This window comes from Paramisgurnus dabryanus, chromosome 1 (genome assembly GCF_030506205.2).
Source record: "Paramisgurnus dabryanus chromosome 1, PD_genome_1.1, whole genome shotgun sequence".
Classification (NCBI taxonomy): Eukaryota; Metazoa; Chordata; class Actinopteri; order Cypriniformes; family Cobitidae; genus Paramisgurnus; species Paramisgurnus dabryanus.
In genome coordinates this window covers 58,161,413-58,177,912 of record NC_133337.1, presented here as the reverse complement: position 1 = coordinate 58,177,912, position 16,500 = coordinate 58,161,413, and the positions used below count along the sequence as shown (strand labels likewise).

The window sequence follows — 16,500 nt, the reverse complement described above, 5'->3', positions numbered from 1 at the left end:
TTTTTCTGACAGTGTACAAATCACATAAATGAATGAAATCATGTGTAAACATTAGCAGCATTTGGCAATGCCCGTGTAATTTTTTCAAGTTCTGCAGCTCTGCATAAACTTAAGGTTTGAATTTTCTGAAGTACAGGGATTGAATACATAAGCATCTATGAATAATTTTTCAAGCATTATGACTGTACATGACTCTGCTTCTTACAGTGATGTCTGTTCCATTAAAATGTTTAAAACAGGGTGAGACAAGTGCGTGACCCAAAGCAATGGTTAGTGTACTGGGCTGGTTCAGATGGAAATGTCTTGCTTGAAGCACAAAAAAATACTGCTTTCAAAAATTCTCAGATTTTAAAAGTGATGTCCCATAAGGGGGTCTGAATGTGAATAATTCCACAAATGAGATGAAACTTATAAAACATGACGGAGACAAATGTGTTATTTGATTGCAATTTACACCCTGTGTTTCTGACTGGCACCACACACATTTTCACTTCAATCAGGGGCGGAGTTTAAGGGAAGCCCCAATAATCAGCATGAAATATGTTAATGAAAATATATGTACAGTTGACACTTCAGCCACTTCCCTCCCATGTTCAAACTAAATCTATGCCCTTGACTTCAGTCTTATAAGCAGGAATTATTGTTTCTTATTCACAGTCCCAAAAGTACGTTTAGCACTTCAATAGTAATACTTTTGTCCGACAATCTCAACTTAGTCCTTCACTGATTTATTATTGACTGCATCTCTGAGATAATGCACGCTATACAGAAACAAAGTCTTTAAGTTGACACTATTTAAAAAGATTTATGACACTTTTGGACTTCACTGAAAAACATGATGTGAATGAGTTTTCTGAGGATTTCTAACATAGACAATAAACGTGATACACTGACTTTCTGTACAGAAATCCTTGACACTTTTGACAGATAAAGCACCCTTGCAAAGTGGTACCCTGGTGAATAACTGTGTCAGCAAACGGGCGCATCGACCAAGTTTATAGTGTCAAGCAAAGTGAAGTTTTAGTTCTGCAGTACATCTCAAAGTAAAAAAGACTTTTTGTCTACCAGGCCCATAGTTTTTATAAGTGAAACTATTTAAAGGGGCCATGTCACAAGACTTTTTGAAGATGTAAAATAAATCTTTGATGTCCCCAGAGTATGTGAAGTTTTAGCTCAAAATACTATATAGATAATTTATTATAGCATGTTAAAATTGACACTTGTATGTGTGTGAAATGTGCCGTTTTGGGTGTGTCCTTTAAAATGCAAATGAGCGGATGAAATTCAAACACTGATCGCAATGATGGTGGTTTGTGAAATTAAAACTCCCTTTGAACTAAATGGCTGTGTTCTGGTTGGATAGTGCAGAATAAGGGGCGGTATTATTGTAATAAGATCTATAGCACTTAAACATGGAAAAGTCAGATTTTCATGCCATGGCCCCTTTAAAGGATAAGTTAAGGAGTGAGAAACAATTTCTTTTTTACTTTAATTGGTTACAACTGAACAATTAAAGAGCAACTATGGTCCGATTCACGATTTTAAATTTCCTTTGTGTGTAGGTGTGTATTAGTACATGTTCACAACATGCAAAAGGTACAACCCCCAGCATAAACGATGACGTTTTATTGTCTCCAACATAAATCTCTTTTCTTGAACTAAACAAACACATGGATTGTAGGCAACAGTTTACTTCCTGGGATTGTTGATGTAGACAAGACCGACATTATCATATTCCTCCCACTTGGACTAATGGCCTGTAAGTTAACTCCTGTTATTACACGGCTCTTTGGAATGCTTGATTCTGATTGGTCAGTTGAGACATTTGCAGGTTCGTTCTTTTCAAATAAAACCGCTCCAAAGTAAAAACGCATAGCCGGTACTACTTGTACGATTTAAATCGCTCCGCGCCAATAAAGATTACTGTTTGGCGCCATCTTGTGACAAACACTGGACAACCACAATTAAGAATGGAACATTTTGACATTAATTTTAACATGTACGGAAAACACAAAACATTTAAACAGTGGATAGAAGAACGAACAACGACAAGACACAGAGAGCTTACTGAGACTGAACTTGACAAAATAGAGCATGACAGCTATGAAGCCAACACACAAAAAAAATACAGAATGGGCATTAAAACTTCTCAAAGACTGGTTAAAAGAGAAAAAAATGGAGACAGACAAGTATGAAGCAGAGGATCTTTATAAGGTATAACGATCATTTTATGCATCTGTGCAAAGTTTCGCGGAAGGATAAAAATGTTAATTTAAAACAAATATGCCAATAAAATGTTTCAAATTCATATTATGTCCAGTTTTTTTCTTATGTGGCAAGTAGCCGTGTAATAAGCGGGATAATGTAGAGGCAGCCGGTAGTTATCGGGAAATAAGCCCCTTCAGTGTGACACAAGACCCTCCGCTTCGCGTTGGGTCCTGATCACACTGTCGGGGCTTATTTCCTGATAACTACCGGCTGCCTCTACATTATCCCTTACTTAGCATTGCATCGTGAGCGAATCTTTCAAACATGGTAAGGAGCATCACATTTCTGGCTGACGTAAGGGGCCAATCACAACGTACAGATTAGCTGGCCAATGAGGGACACAGAGCTTTCAAATTGATATACAAAATCGTTTTGTACAAAATCAATGCATTTGAGGAAAGCAGGATATCTGGAGCTACAAAAATGTACGTTATGTTGAAAATAATGTTTTTTTTTATTATAAGCCATGCAAACAAATTGTATTATACCAAATACACAAAATAACGTTTTTTTTTAGCAATGAAATAGGTGCACTTTAAGTTTTATAAACTTGAAGTTTCTCACTTAAAGTGAGAAAAAAATTAAACATTTTCAACTTTAATTTTCTCACTTAAAGTGAGAATTTGTTTTACATTTTCAACTTAAATTTTTCACTTAAGGTGAGTAAATTTAAGTTGAAAACATTTTTTGGGCGTTACCAATTAATGTAATTTTTAGACATTATCCAACTTTTACTTTTTCGTTTCAACTTTCTTGACTAGTGAAGAGTTGCTATAAATTATGATAATAAAGTTTTACATTTTTTTTAAGTTTTAAAAGTTTTTAAACAAAATAAGTTAAAATGACAGGTCACAGGTCATCAACTTGTGTTACATTTATAACTCTGTCTGTGAAAACCCAGCTAATGTTATTTGTTGTGACTTACTGTTTTACATAAAATCATCCTACATAATATAAAGTACATTCTATGAAATTTTAAATGCACTGTTTGTTTTAAAATCAGTGAGTGTAAAAAATGTCCTTTGAACATCCTTTCATATGATCAGGTGTGAGATAAAGGAGCTATTTTTATTTTTACCTTGATCTCATGCTTGCATGTTTCACTCTAGGCCTATATAAAAAAAATTCTTAAGGTTTTAATTTAGTTATTTTGCTATATAAAAGGGTCAGTATGTGATGCACCATCACAGTTAGATGAAGTGAGAGATGTTATCTAATCCACCTGCTATCTGAGACCAACACATATGCATGTGTGATAGAGTATCTGAGTCTCAAGGTTCACTCAAGAGTGAGATTAGTGCAATCGCAGCCAGCATCTCCACATTAGCACAGGACATCAGCTACACCTGCTGTGAAGCTGGCAAAAGCCGAGGAGCTTAAAATAACATTGAAACCAAAGAATCAACCAACTTCACCATGCTCTATACCATTCTATAAGCAATTATGTTCATTTGCTATAAAAATAAAAAAATTGAAACTTTATTATACTAAAATAGTTACACTAAAATATTCCTTAGGGCATTAAAGGGACAGTTCACCCAAAAATACTCATCCTCTATCATGAGTTTATGCCACATAAAAAAACAATTTTATGTTATGTTCAATTCAATGGTTCACAGGCAGTTTCACACCGATTTGAAATTTCTGTCATCTATTAATCCCTGACTTCTTGTTAATAACTTTACATGCTGTGGAAAAATCCCCAAGGTGTAATTCTTGACCGACTGTGATGTTTAATTAATGATGCTGTCCGATTATATCAAAAGGCCATACTTTCACTATACAAGGACAGCTGGCCAATTACAGCTCCATATCACGGAAGAAGTCCAAACTGGTGGAAATAATACTTTAATGTCCACAGGTTAATAAAATGACCAAAATAAAATGTGTAGATGTCATAGTCTACATGTGCATTTTGTGTGGCTGAACCCCTGATGATGTCAGGCTAATAATATCCTCTGCTCTAACTTTCAGCGCTTATAGGACTGTCCTTCAGGACTATATGATTTATTCGTTTTGAGACTTCTTCTTTCAGAGGTAACAATCTGGTGAAGAACATGTTCATATGGAGAGGTCAGTTGTGTTAAATCTGCATGGGGCCTCTAAGAAACAACAGAGGGGAGGTCCGAACCCAAGTCAGGGTCATTCTTAATGGTACTTTGTTAATTTAGGCTGCAATAAAGAGGCCAGGTGAAGTCAGTGTTCAAAGACATCTTTAATGAACAGTCTGGTATAACGGAACAAGCAGGAATATTTGTATATATTCTTTCGCATTGAATAATGATGTTTAGTGTTTCTGTAGCTGAAGTATGTACAGTTTCGTGGATTTAAACATGGAGAAAGTGTTTTTATTTATTCCAGCCCACTCACAAGATCAGAATCTAAAGACTGTCTTTGCTAAAAACATTGTATTTGGTATAGATTGAAGGACACGTCTTTTCGCTCTCCTTACACTTCTGGAAATAGATTCACAATGAAATCTCTAGGGCTGTCAAAAGATTAATCGCATACAAAATAAACTTTTTTTGCATAATTTATGTATGTGCACTGTGTGTAATTATTTTACATTTTTTTTGCAGATTTGATATTCAGTACTATGCAAAAGTCTTAGGCCACCATGCCAGAATTCGATGTGTTGTATTTGCAATATTATAGTGATCATATATAATTGTTTCTCTGTCTTTTTAATAGAATACATCCAGAAAATACAGGAAATGTTTATTAAAAACTGTATAAAAATGTTAACTGATGTGTCAAGTATTTAGGGTAAACACCCCTTCCACTTAAGCAATAGCAGGAAACTGCAGGATCTCTTAGACCTAAATCAAATTAAATCCTAATTTCTAATTTTCAAGAAATTAGTCTTTTTACTTCATTCTGCTCAAAACGCTCAAAATCTGTTTAGTGCCAAGAGAGGTCACACTAAATACCGACAATGCTTAAAGAAGACATTTAGTGCTGAAATTTTTATTTTTTATTTTTGGACACATTTCCTGTATTTTCTGTTTGTATCTTAATAAAATAGATTGAAAAATAAATATGGATGGACATTAAAACTTCTAAAACAACAAGTCTGGTGGTGGTGGCCTAAGACTTTTGCACCGTACTGTGTATTAGATTCTAAAAGAACCGATAATAAACAGCAGCCAATTCATTCATATCTCATATTTCACACCTCAAATGGTCTGTAATTAATAATAATTAATTAGCAATAGGTCATAATAAAACATTTCCAAAGGTTGCTTGTCATAAACAGGTCTAATACACTTTAATAAACTGTTTAATAACAGTTTAATAACAATCTTTAATAAACAAAACATTATACTTGTATTACAGTTTTTGCATACATTCCTGTCATATACATTTTAAATGCATTTTTTTAAATGTAAATTTTAAAAATACATTTTTAAATGTAAATTGATATAATTTTTTTTATATTTATATGCATATGCAAAAACGAATATCAGACTGCATTGCGAAAAACATTGCACTGTAAAAATACTTTGCTGCCTTAAAATGTTTTGTTGAATCAACTCAGATTTACAAGTCATTTCAACTTACTATTATTTATCTTGACTAGAGATGAGTTGTTATAACTACAGGTGAGTTTTTATAACTTATAAAATTAAGTTGACTTTTCTCAACTATATTTTATAAGTTGTGATAACTCATCTCTGTTGACATGACTTGTAAATCTGAGTTAATTTAACAAAAAATGTTAAGGCAGCAAAGTATTTTTTACAGTGTGTGTACTCTAAGGGTCAAATTATGAAATTCACAATGATACTCTAAAGCAGTGGCTCTCAAACGTTTCGGTGTTTGTAGGATGCACCCCCCCCCCCATAAAGAAATCGCATGCCTTAAATTTTGAATTAAATAAAATATATTAAATGATACAGTGTAGTGCTACTGGTTGAAGCCTTATTTTTCTAGGTTTAATTACACAGAATTATGCTAAGTTTATGTATTTTATAAAATGTCATAAAACTGGGGCCCACCTGGCACATTCTCGCACGCCCCCTATTTTGAGAACCAGTGCTCTACGTCAAACTATATTTACAGCAGGATATAAGTATTTACTCAATAAATACGAGAGTGAAGCTTTACATTGAAATTATTTGCAAGTGCATTGATTCCAAATAGCCCCTAAGGAAATGGATGGGAAGCAGAATCACACTGTGCTACTTTAAATGGAAAAGCAAGATGACTGAAAAACTCAGCAGGGTGCAGAGTCTTAGCATTCAGAAAGAGACACAATTTATAGAGCAACCTGTTCATGTTCATAACTTAATAAGAAATCCTCCTGGCCAGTTACTGTTTGTTTCTGTAATGCGTCTTGCAAGTGTACAGACATATTCTGCTGATGACATTCCCATTAATTTCCCTTCTATTTATTTGACATAGGACAATATGTGACCTCACATGGGATGCATAAAAAGCAAGGCTTTAAAATGATATGCAAGGACAGTTAATGTAAATAGAACGTTGAGTTTGATTTCTCTACAATAGTAAACACAAATGTTAAAGGACAATCTCAAGGTTAATGTTTTTATAATAAATCCTTTTAAAGCATAGCAGTCTTGTTGATGCCATTGTGCAAAGGCCATTGTAAATGTATTTGCTTCACAAGGTGAGCTCTCATAATTTGGTATCTTCCATGAATCCAAATGACAGCTTGTTGATCAAAGCAGTTTCATTGCACTTTGCCTATTTCGTGTTTCATAATATTTCATATTTCAATCTACCATCTTCTCATTTTCTCCAAGCCTGTAATTTTGTTTAGTGCTGTGCATGCACCATTAACTTCTGTATGCCGTTTCACCATATCTGTATTTTTGAATGAATTTCACTTGCATCATGCAATTAATGTTCAACATCTATCAGATTAGGCGGTTCATTTTCTATCAATTTGGTGGTCTTGCATGGCTTTAAAGGTCACGTTCTTTCTGATCCCATTTTTTTAAACCCTAGTTAGTGTATATTGTTTATATAATAGCATGAATTATATCTGTAAAATGATAAAGCTCAAAGTTCACTGCCAGGCGATATATTTTCTTTAACAGAATTCGCCCTTAGAAGCCTACAGCGAAAGGCCGGTTTGGACTACAGCCCTCTACTTCCTGCTTTAATGACATCAGTAGAACAGTTTTCTGACTAAACTCCACCCACAGGAATACGTCAGTGACCAGCTAAGCTAACGGCAGGCTAAGCTGCTATCGAATCACAACACACTAAACAAACTACACAATCAGAACTTGATTGTTTCTGAAGGAAGGACTTCATAGAACAAGGAAGACATCAGCCTGTTTTTAGGACAGCGAAAACAGCGCTGAGAAGTAAATTGTGTGAAAATACCGCGTTTTTACACGTGAAACATGAAGACATGTGATATTGCGCACTGTAAACACAATCAAAGCTTCAAAAATACAGAAAGAACAGGACCTTTATAGCCATGGTTCACTTAAACAAACAAACAAAAACAAATTTGTCACCCTCATCCCATTTTGAACCTCCATGAGTTTCTACTATGAAATTTTGAGAAGTGTTGACTGTCTCTAATATTTTGCCTGACATCTCATTTGTGTTTCACAAAAGAAAGTTGTATGGGTTTGCAATATCGTGCAAATTACATAAACAACAGACCTTTCATTGTTGTGTGATCTACACTCTCAGAAAAAAATAGTTAAAAATGATCCCTAGCTTTCAAGGGCAGTATGCTTCGAAAAGAAGTTCACATCAGTACCTCAAAGTTACACATTGATACCAAAGACTGCATATGAGTATCTGCATATGAGAGGAACATATTGGTGCTAAATGTATACACATATGTGGTATAAAATGGTACATATTAGTACTTTTTTAAAGGGTACAGTCCCAGTGACACCTTGGGACCATTTTCTAAAAGTTTAAGTTCTCACCTCCAAACCAAAACTATTTACCTGCTGATAACTGCTCTGAGTTTTGACCTTTTAATGAAAACAGATCATCCTACATGAACCGTAAAATGATAGAAAATTGAATCATCATTCTTCTTGCTGCAGTGCTGACTTTTTCCCTAAAGCCCTTTATTAACCTCTGTACAGTGTAATGGGAATCTTCCAGATATATCTTATAATTCTAATGGCATTGTTCGAGGGTTTAAATTATTAGAATGTATCCTCATTATACCAGAATGCACCCTATCATTGATGGTTGTTTATTATTACTCTTTCATGCCACAGATATTGTAAATTCATATGCAGGTTTTGTTTTCTAAACGTGAATCTGCAGGGGCAATCAGTGTTGATGTATTGTTTACCATCTGCTGGCAAAGCATCTGGACAGATATTAAATGCACCTGCATTGTCTTTGCCCTCCACTGTCTTTCTCACAGCTAGGAGACAATAAATACCTTGCTTCTGTTAATAAGACTACAGGTCCAGACAGGCACAGACTGCTGTCACATTATTAGTGGATATCACTGACCGTAAAATCAGGTTTGGAGGACAAAAAGTGATGATAGTGCAAGACTGCAAAAATAAACGGAAAAATTGCAAAGCGCATGTCATTATGATTGACTGTATAACACTGCATACTATTTCTGTTTTCTATTATTTATTTATTTTGCTTTTATCAGTTTTAACCAACCCAGTATCACCAAATTACATACCTATAGTCACATTTATTTTTTCCGCCTTTTTGCGTGAACATGTCACACATTTCTGTTGTCACGTATTTGTTGCTCAAATGTTTTGTCCTATTTTCAAACCATTGTCGCTTCGGTTTAGGGTTAGATTTACAAAAAATGACATCCTTACCCAAACCCAACTCTAACCATAATGGCAGGCGACAATGGTTTAAAAATCATAAAATATAAAAAAAAATTCATGAAAAAAGGTATAAACCAATACTTAAAGTGACATCCTAACCCTAAACCAAAGTGTCAATGGTTTTAAAATAGGACCAAACAGTTGAGTAACAAATACGTGACAATGACACGTAAACAGAAATGCGTGACATGTTCAAGCAAAAAGGCGGAAATAATGTGTCAGTGTCACGGAAAAGGCTCACAAATTTACATGACTATAGGTACATAATTTCGTGACACAGGGTTGGTTTTAACACAACAAAATGTTAACAATTCTTGTATCACTTAAACGGACAGTTCACACAAATTTGATAATTTGGATTTACTCATGCACTCTCAGAAAAAGGTACAAAAGCTGTCACCTGGGCGGTACCCTTTAAAGGAACACGTCCACATTTTGGGAATTTAGCTTATTCACCGTATCCCCCAGAGTTAGATAAGTCCATACATACCTTTCTCATCTCCATGCGTGCTGTAACTCTGTTTGACGCAGCCCCCGCTAGCTTAGCTTAGCACAAAGACTGGAAGTGAATGGCTCCAGCTAGCATACCGCTTGCAATAAGTGACAAAATAACGCGAACAATTTCCTATTTATGTGTTGTGATTTGTATAGTCACACCGTGTATAAATAACAAGGTGATATGAGACACAGCCATCTTTTAACACTACATACTGGGAACTATATGCTCAGAAGGCAATGCACTGCTACTGGGTGGAGTGATTTGCACAACTCTGACCAAACTCTCTGCTCCTCACCAGGGGGCTTCTCAGGTGCTGCGAGTAAATCACTCTGCCCCTTACTGTTAAAAGATGGCTGTGTCTCATATGACCTTGTTATTTGTACACGGTGTGACTATACAAATCACAACACATAAATAGGAAAATGTTCGCGTTATTTTGTCACTTATTGGGAGCAGTATGCTAGCTGGAGCCATTCACTTCCAGTCTTTGTGCTAGTGGGGGCTGCGTCAGACAGAGTTACAGCACACACGATGATCAGAAAAGTATGTATGAACTTATCTAACACTGGGGGATACGGTGAAAAAGGTAAATTTCCAAAATGTGGGCATGTTCCTTTAAAAATTACATCTTTGGATCCAAAGAGTGCATATTAATACCTCAAATGTACACACTAGTAGTACCAATCTATACATAATCCTACCTAAAGGGTACATATTAGGACCTACCGGGGTAGTACTGTCCCAGTGACCGCTTTTGTACTTTTTTTTTGTGAACGTGTGTTGTTCAAAGACTTCTTTCTTTGACAAAACAAGACAAGTTTCATTGTATGGAAAAAGATATGAAAAGAAATGGTACCCGAGGCTGTCAATAACTAACTGTTATCCTTTTGCATTTCATAAAAAGAAATATGGGTTTGGAACAACATGAGGGTCAGTAAATGATAACAGATCTGTCATTTTTGGGTAAATATATGTCTTATAACTCAAGAATTCTTACATCCATGAATACTGCCGTGTGACTGGGATGGTAACTTTAAAAAATTTTGTAATATGTACAATTTAGAGACAAATATGTATCTTAAAGGTACCAATATATACTTTTAAAGGTACTAAAATGGACCCCTATGGGTACTGCCCCAGGTTTTTACCTTATAGTTTAGGTTGTTCCTAAAACAAGATAAATATTACCTCTAATATAAACACATAAACATCACATACTGTAAATACACAGTAAATTATACTTAAATATAATTTGAGTATAATTTGCAAATATAACCATACAAAAAAAATCAGCTCTATTGATTGTAATTTTCTTCTCCTTCATAAAGAGCACTGTACACGGATTATATCTTATTTATAAAGAATTTTACAAAAGTCTGTGATGATTCACAACGATTCAGTTTAATTTAATTGAGGTGACTGAAGCGCTTCTGTGAGTGCTATAAAGAATTTATCAAAAACAAAGTGGGATTAGATCAGTCCCATTTCTCCTCGTCTTCATGAACAGTGAGACCAGCCTACATTCACCAGGTCAGGTCTTTCAGCCAGTTTCAAAGCTTCGTGCATGCTGGCCGCAGACAGCTTCCGGTTGATGTTCCGATATCGGCAGCGAATAAGATTGTGGTAGGTGGTCCTGAGGTCCCTGTTGAAAAATGCATATATGAAGGGGTTTATAAGCGAGTTGGCATAGCCCAGCCACAACAGCGTCCTCTCCACCCACAGAGGCACGCAGCTGCACTGCACTCCGCAGATGAACGGACGTGCAGTGGAGAGCAGAAAGAAGGGCATCCAGCACACGGCAAAAGCTCCCACGACGATCCCCAAAGTGGCTGCTGCCTTCTGCTCCCTTTTGAAAATGGAGATGTTTTTACGATCATTTTTGAGAAGGCGAGAAAAGCTCACACATTCCTCCACCTCCCTCTGCAGCTTCAGGGCCGCGGTCACGCAGTTGACGCTGTCCTCATCGTCGGTTTTGGGAAAGCTGGCAAAGGTGTGCTTGGCGGCGCTCACCTTTGCCACCCTGTATATCCGGTAGTACATAATGAGCATTACCGACATGGGGATGTAGAAAGCCACGGCTGTAGAGTATATGGTGTAACCCAGGTCCTGGCTGATCAGACACACCTTATCATCGTTGACATTCTGAGCCCATCCGAACAATGGGGGAAGGGTGATGGAAGCAGAGAGAAGCCATACAGACAGCACTATTTTGGCCATGCACTTTCCGCTCTGTCTCACGGGATACGTCAGTGGCTTAGTGATGCCCAGGTACCTGAGAAAATGGAGAGGAGAATAGGGACAAAGGAAAAAGAAATTGTTCAAGTGCATCAATGTCAAAGAATGCATCAAGGTGGACGGTTTCACAGTGACATACTTGGTACCAATAAAACTTAAATAATTGTATGTGTGTATAAAATGGTTTAGCTTTGGGTCAAAAAGGGATGAACCCAAGCTGTTGGGTTTTAATGTAACCTATGCTGTTTTTTAACCCCTTGTTGAGTCAAATGTAAACATTTTCTGAGTTAATTTAACCCGATTTTCTCTTTTTGATGCAATGCTGTGTTGAAAGTCACCCAGCATTTTTATAGTGTATATGTCATACATCATTGTTAAATCTTTAAATATTATAATGTGTATATAAGGTGGTCTAAGGTGCAAAAAGAGGCTTCTATACAGTAACACCAAAGAAAACCCTTTCAGAAGAACATTTAAGTTATTCTGTTTTAGCCTATATATATGTAAGGAATAATTAACGACGGCCATTGAATTATAAGAAAACAATGCAGACCCAAGTTGGTAATGTGGCATGATGTGAAGAGGGGGTGCATTATTTTCAAATAATTCAAAGGACCGGAGTCAATTATTCAGCTTATACCACGGTTACAAACATTGCTCTGGTGCCCATTTTTTGGTGTGCTGTTATCGAAAAATAATGCATACTCGTGGACCATTTCTCAACCATTCAGAATACAGCATTCAATAGACCCGTGGTATAAAATACAATATATTTTATTTGTTCTGTTTTTCCTGTTTTAATAAATATCTATATTTATTGTCTGTTCATTTCACAATATTATTTTTGCAAAGCTGCTCTGCAACAATGCAGAATTTAGAAAGTGATAAAAATGAACTGAATTAAAAAGTTTCTTTAAAAAAAAACATTATTATAGTCTAAAGAACCTTTGTCCATTATGAAGAACCATTTACAGTAAGTAACAGAAAGGTTCTCTGGGTGTTAAAGAACCATACAACCAAATAAAGAACATTTTAGGAACCTTTGTTTTAGTATATACACACAAAATATAACTGTTACACGATGCTATAGAAGAACCTTTTTTACTCTATATGGTTCCATAAAGGACCCTTAAAGGGTTGGTTCACCCAAAAATGAAAATTCTGTCATCATTTTCTCATCCTGCAAATTAGCCTTTGGCTAGAAGCCTATATGTGGAGCATCGGCTGCTTGAAATTGTAGCAATGTTATACTGCATTGTCCCTGTTAAATAAACTAATAAATAAAATAATCTTCATGTTGTTCTAAACCTATGAATTTCTTTTTCTGATGAACACAAAAGAAGATATTTTGATAAATCATGGTAAGCACACAGCTGATGGTAACCATTGACTTTTATAGTAGGAAAAATGGGTACCGTCAATGTGTACTTACCATCATTAATCAAAAAATCAATTAATATTTGTTTTCTTATGGAAGTCAATGATTACGGCAGCTGTGAGTTTGCCATCATTTATCAAATATCTGTGTTCATAAAATATAAAACCTCGTACAGGTTTGGAACAACATGAGGGTGAGTAAATTATGACATCATTTTCGGGTGAACTATCCCTTTAATATCCAAAGGACCTTTATGTTTTACAAAAGGTTATTTTGTTGGAAACATGCTCAGAAAGAAATGTTTTTTTTTTAAGTACTTTTGACTGAAAGTGAAACCAAAAATGGTTCTTATTGTATTTCTATGAAGAACCTTTTGTAGCACAATTAGTTTTGTGTAAAGCCAGGTGTAGCCTACATTTTGAACAGCATGAACTACAGTGTGTCAAGTATTTTTTGTCTTCTGGGAAACACATAAATGTTGAAAATAATAATACCAGTGAATACCACTGTATATATAGACACTATACAATTTAGTTGTTAGTTATTATCTCAGAAATAAAGGTACAAAAGCTGTCACTCTGGTGGTACATCAAAGCTAACCCTTACCCATATACATAACAGTATACATATACACTCTAAAAACAAACAAGTGCTAAATAGCTCTAAAAGTGGTTTGCTGGCTCGTAATCATAGGGAACCCATATAGCACCTATGCAGTACCTGTGTAGAACCATATTGTGCTATATAAAACCATATCTGGTGCTGGTGCTACATCACCCCTGGATGGTTCTTCATGGGTGCTTTACATGTGCTATATAGCAATAAAATGGTTCCCCTGTGATAACGAGCTTTTAGTGACATTTAGCACATTTTTTAGACTGTAGGCTACATATTAAATAGGACCTTTATAAATGGTATCGTCCCAGTGGCAGCTTTTGTACACTTTTTCCTAGTGTAAATTTACCTACCTATCTATACTTATAACACACAGGGTCATTATTGAAGCGGTGCAACACATTACGTCCATGGCGATGAAAACGTTACAAAAAACCCGGCCAAAGATCCACTGTCCACCTATGAGATCAGTGATGCTGACAAACGGCATAACGACCACTGCCACCGAAAGGTCCGCAACAGCGAGAGATACGATTAAATAATTTGAAGGCTGCTTCAGCTTCTTGACAAAACACACCGATATGACCACCAGCAAATTTCCGCAAACTGTTAGAAAAGTAAGTAAGGTAAGAACCCCTCCGATGAGCACTTTCTCAACGTGTCCGTAACTCAAGATCTGCTCGCCGCATCTGGTCTCATTATCCAGAAAACTTGCCGTGGGCAAAGTTGCAGTCGTGTCTTGCATCTTATTGTCCGTCACTTCAGATGTCAAACTAGTCACGAACACGTGCACGCGATCCTTCATCAGCGTTGAGATCATGATGACTTGAGTTGAGCTGCTGTCCGTGGTTCTGAAACTATTTTGTTCTTAGTACCCATTAGTTATCCCATGTTAAATACATGATATTTAATACCAAATATATGTTTTCATATAGAATGCGTGTTCGTTGGTTTTTTAGGCTACTTTTTAGAGAAATGTCACGACTGCACGAGCTGAACACCGCTGTCAGGTTAACTTTCACACTGAAGGTCTAACCGCGCGCTCTTTCTTTTATTGCCGTCTTGCCTGTGCGTAGTGACGTCGTATGTTTGTGGGTGTGGTTGATTTAATTTGCTGACTTGTTTGGTGTCGGATTCGCTAATTGTCTTGTTAAGACACACGAATATGATCTGTATTAAATATGTAAGACGAGCCCGAACAAAACAATATCATTTGTGTGAAAATTAGTTTTTACCGAGTTTAAGGTTACATCTTATGCATAATGTAACAGCAATTAATATATCTATTGTGTGAGTTAGTGTGAACAAACGTTAAATGGTTTTGCTATTTTTTAGAAACTTTGATCTTCCATGCTGTACCTTTACTTTATTGCATACAGGCTAATAACATTTCACTAAATTTTCAGAAATCGTTGACCTTCACTCAGTTGTAATGTATTAGTTATAAGTAGATGTTTGTTTGTTGGTAAAATTAGTAAAGCCTGTCATATCTTATAAATCATATTTTACAATATAAGTTGAATTACAAAGATTATTAACGATTATCATCTACAATATTGTTTCAAATACTACTAGTGAAAATTATTTTACATGGTCAGCATAACAATTTGAGATTTTTTAGCATTAGTTAGTTGATTCATGTACAGTAAAAGTTCAAATTTCAAGTCACTTAACTAAAATGTTCCTCATTGATATGAAGTTGAAGTTGTACGCTTAAGTATTTTAATTGACTTTTAGATAAAAATAAAACTTTGTGAAAAAATGTCAATGAAACATTTTTAAAAGTAAAAGATGGAATAATAAAGAAATAAGAGACCAAAATAGATGGGGACTCCTTCAATAAAAAAAAAACATCTCAGGGTAAGTGTGATGACTGTATGTGAAAATCAGGAAGCAAATGCAGGAATGAATTAAACACAGTTTATTCAGAAAATGACACAGATGATACGGGTGATATGGTTGGACAGACAAAGGCTGCGGTGACGAATCCTGGTGTTCTTGGGTGAAGTCAGGTGAACGGATGAAACCGGATACACAAACAGGCAGATCTTCACGCGAAGACGAGACCACAGGAATACACGAACACGAGAACACAGGCGAGACATGTAGCGTAATCATCTGGCAGTGAGAGAAGAGAATGAGTGAGTATATAAGCCGTCTGGGTAACCACCGCCAGCTGGAGTAAAGCAATCACGCACACCTGCACTCACTCAGATCGTTAGTGATCAGACACGCACATGCACACTTCAGTCATCCAAACAAACACAACACAGAAAGTCACGATGGACTCATCCTACCGTGACAGTACCCCCTTCCCCAAGGACGTCACCTGACGTTCTCGGGCTCCTAGACCTGTGATGGAAATCATCAATAAGGGAGTGATCCAATATGTCCCGGGCAGGAACCCAACTTCTCTCCTCCGGACCGTAACCTTCCCAATCCACCAAGTACTGAAATCCGCGTCCCCTCCGTCTAGCGTCCAGAATACGGTTAATCGAATAAGTTGGTTCCCCATCTACGATACGAGGCGGGGGGGAACCGGAACAGGCGGGTTAAGACGAGATTTAAACACGGGTTTAATTTTGGAAATGTGAAAAACCGGATGAATTCGTCTGTACACAGGAGGGAGGTTAAGGCGGACTGTTACTGGGTTAATGATCTTAGCAACAGAGAACGGGACGATAAATTTGGGAGTC

General features: G+C 36.2%; 1 protein-coding gene across 1 annotated transcript; it reads right to left on the bottom strand.

The window, feature by feature from the left end:
- Positions 1–10,278: 10,278 nt before the first annotated feature.
- On the bottom strand, positions 10,279–14,796 carry LOC135720629 (5-hydroxytryptamine receptor 7). The gene is made up of 2 exons (XM_065242830.1): positions 14,158–14,796; positions 10,279–11,848 (listed from the first exon to the last, which is right to left on the bottom strand). The coding sequence occupies exons 1-2, from the start codon at positions 14,622–14,624 to the stop codon at positions 11,074–11,076; spliced, it is 1,242 nt and encodes a 413-aa protein (XP_065098902.1). The 5' UTR covers positions 14,625–14,796; the 3' UTR covers positions 10,279–11,073.
- Positions 14,797–16,500: the final 1,704 nt, after the last annotated feature.

Bases quoted from the DNA above. Each gene is read 5' to 3' on its own strand.
- LOC135720629 (XM_065242830.1), bottom strand. From the start codon at position 14,624: ATGATCTCAACGCTGATGAAGGATCGCGTGCACGTGTTCGTGACTAGT. The intron at 11,849-14,157 runs GTAGGTAAATTT...CCATTTTCTCAG, and splicing joins TGTGTTATAAGTATAGATAG to GTACCTGGGCATCACTAAGC.